The 2,309-nt window shown below is 59.6% G+C and overlaps 1 protein-coding gene across 1 annotated transcript in view; it reads left to right on the top strand.

The window, feature by feature from the left end:
• The window catches only part of RHBDF2 (rhomboid 5 homolog 2 (Drosophila)), an 8,439-nt gene that overhangs the window by 1,732 nt on the left and 4,398 nt on the right, over positions 1–2,309 (top strand). The window contains exons 4-8 of the mRNA XM_009882415.1: positions 6–36; positions 630–758; positions 1,109–1,242; positions 1,503–1,715; positions 1,876–1,987. Of these exons, the coding sequence (XP_009880717.1) occupies positions 6–36; positions 630–758; positions 1,109–1,242; positions 1,503–1,715; positions 1,876–1,987 (619 nt within the window). The remainder of the gene's footprint in view (positions 1–5; positions 37–629; positions 759–1,108; positions 1,243–1,502; positions 1,716–1,875; positions 1,988–2,309) is intronic.

Raw genomic sequence — 2,309 nt, forward strand, 5'->3', positions numbered from 1 at the left:
TTTTTTGGGGAAGTGAAGGCGGGTTTGGTGGAGGGTGTGTGTCATCTTCTTCCTGACTTGAGTTTCAGCTCTATCCCTTGCCCATCATCTTGGCTTCTTGGCTTTTTGCCTTGTACAAAGATCACCATCTCTCCAGGGCAGGTTCGAGGGGGAGGGTGTTGGTTTTTTTTTTAACCTGAAGTTTGCTTAAAAGGAGAAGTTTTGGTGAAAACTGGACCACCAAAGTGGAACTACCTTGTACAGTATCCCTAGAAAAAAAAAACCAGCTTCTGGGTTTCACTGCCAAAAAGCCAGGAGACCTTTTGCTGCAGGGGAAGCTTCTCCAGTGGCTTTCTAGCCCCTGGGGAGCTCTGGGTTGGGTTTGTGGGTCCAAGACTGAATAGGGGATTCAGAGTTCACTTGTTGTGCTGACTGACACAGTCATGGTCCAATGGTGGCTCTGAGGAGGTCATGGCATCATCTGCTGCCAGCTCCTGGTGCCTGCCCTTCCCACGCGAGGGGAGGAGGCAGCAACTCTGGATTTAGTCCTTGCCCCTCAGCTTTGGGGAGGGAAGCCACAGGAAACTCTCAGTGCTGGAAAAACCGGGGGCCTTCTGGTTGCTTACCCTCGTTTGCTTCACCTGCCGAAGGGACGCTCTGTCTTGGAGCCACTGGCTCCCAAGCCAAGGATCAACAAGAGGACCTTCATGTACCCCAGCTTCATGGACGAGGACATGGTGGATGCTGCCGATACCCTGGACTCGTCCTTCTTCAGTAAGGCAAGCGCCGTTCCACGCTGGCTGCCGGACCAGGGAGGGGTCCCGATGCCCCCGTGCGGGGACTGGACGTGGAGTGGGGATCTGACGGGGCGTCAGTGGCCGCTGTGCCCAGCGCTGCAGAGCCCTGGTCCCGGTGATGCTCCTTGGGGGTGGCAGGGAGCAACGCTGCCATCGTGGGCACGTTTCACACCCCGTGATGTGCAGTTAAGGGGATGCTGATGGGGATCACCCCCTCCCCAGGCTCCGGGGCCAGGAGGAGCCAGGCTGGCCTGGTGGTGGGTGTGCTCAGGCAGAGGGAGGTCTCTCACCCATTGCACACATCCAAGAACGCGTCTCCGTCCTCCTTCCAGATGGACATGCACGACGAGACGTACTCCATGCCCGATGATGTCTTCGAGTCACCGCCTCTATCAGCCACGTATTTACGCATGCACCCGGTGGGGGAGGATGCCAGGATGTCCCCCGAGGTGGAGCAGCCCACCCCGTGAGTACCAGCGCTCGGTGGGGACTGACTGCCCAGGTCACCTGCCACAGTCAGGACAATGTCCCCAGCCGTTCCTGCTGTGGGGCACTGGGCACTTTTGGCGTGCTCCTAGTAGGATGAATCCCAGAGGTGCCCCTAGCCCTCATCCCAGGCTTCCTCTGGCCTTCCCCAGCTCCGGGCTGTGGCCGTGGGATGGCACGTGGGGTGCTTCTCTGCTGGCTCCTTTCGGCAGATGCGATGGGTTTCTCCTCTCCCCGCAGGCAGGAGGGGGTCCGGCTCGCTTCAGCCTCTGCCGGTGCTGACTCAGCTCCCCGGCGAGGCAGGCGCATCGCTTCCAAAGTGAAGCACTTCGCCTTTGACCGCAAGAAACGCTACTACGGACTGGGGGTGGTGGGGAAGTGGCTGAACAGGACGTACCGCCGCAGCCTGAGCAGCATCGTGCAGTCGCAGCTGGAGATCACCGACAGCCACCGGTGAGGGGGGACTGATGGGACGAGGATGGGTACGGGGTTCCTCGGGACTCCCCAGCTTGTAACTCAGATGTGTGCGACCCCCTCCATGCTTGCGGGACTGCAGCATCCCTTTGCCCAGCCATCCTTGAGCTGCTCAAATTTGGGGTCCTTTCCTCCGCAGGCCGTATTTCACATACTGGATCACCTTTGTCCACATCCTCATCACCTTGCTGGTCATCGGCACCTACGGCATCGCCCCCATCGGCTTTGCCCAGCACGTGACGACAGAGTTAGTAAGTTTAAGAGCTACCGGCTGGGGCTGTCTCCTCCCAGCTCTCTGGTGACATGTCTGGCTCTGAAATGGCAACCAGCTAGCTGCCGAGGAAGGCAAGGCTGGTGTCTGGGGGTGCCTTCAACGCCTGGGAGCGTTGATCCTCCCTCTGGGGTTAATCCTGGGAACCTGCAGCCATCTGTGTTGCTCCCCCGGCAGCTGGGCTGGAGAGAAGAGCGGGCATCCGTCTTGCTGCGGGGACCGTGACCCCCAGTGTCGCATGCTGTCGTGTTCCCTGCTAGGGCTGGGAGCATCTTGGGGTGCTGCTGGCTCCTGCTGTCTGA

This window comes from Charadrius vociferus, unplaced genomic scaffold (genome assembly GCF_000708025.1).
Source record: "Charadrius vociferus isolate BGI_N301 unplaced genomic scaffold, ASM70802v2 scaffold773, whole genome shotgun sequence".
In the NCBI taxonomy this organism is placed as follows: domain Eukaryota; kingdom Metazoa; phylum Chordata; class Aves; order Charadriiformes; family Charadriidae; genus Charadrius; species Charadrius vociferus.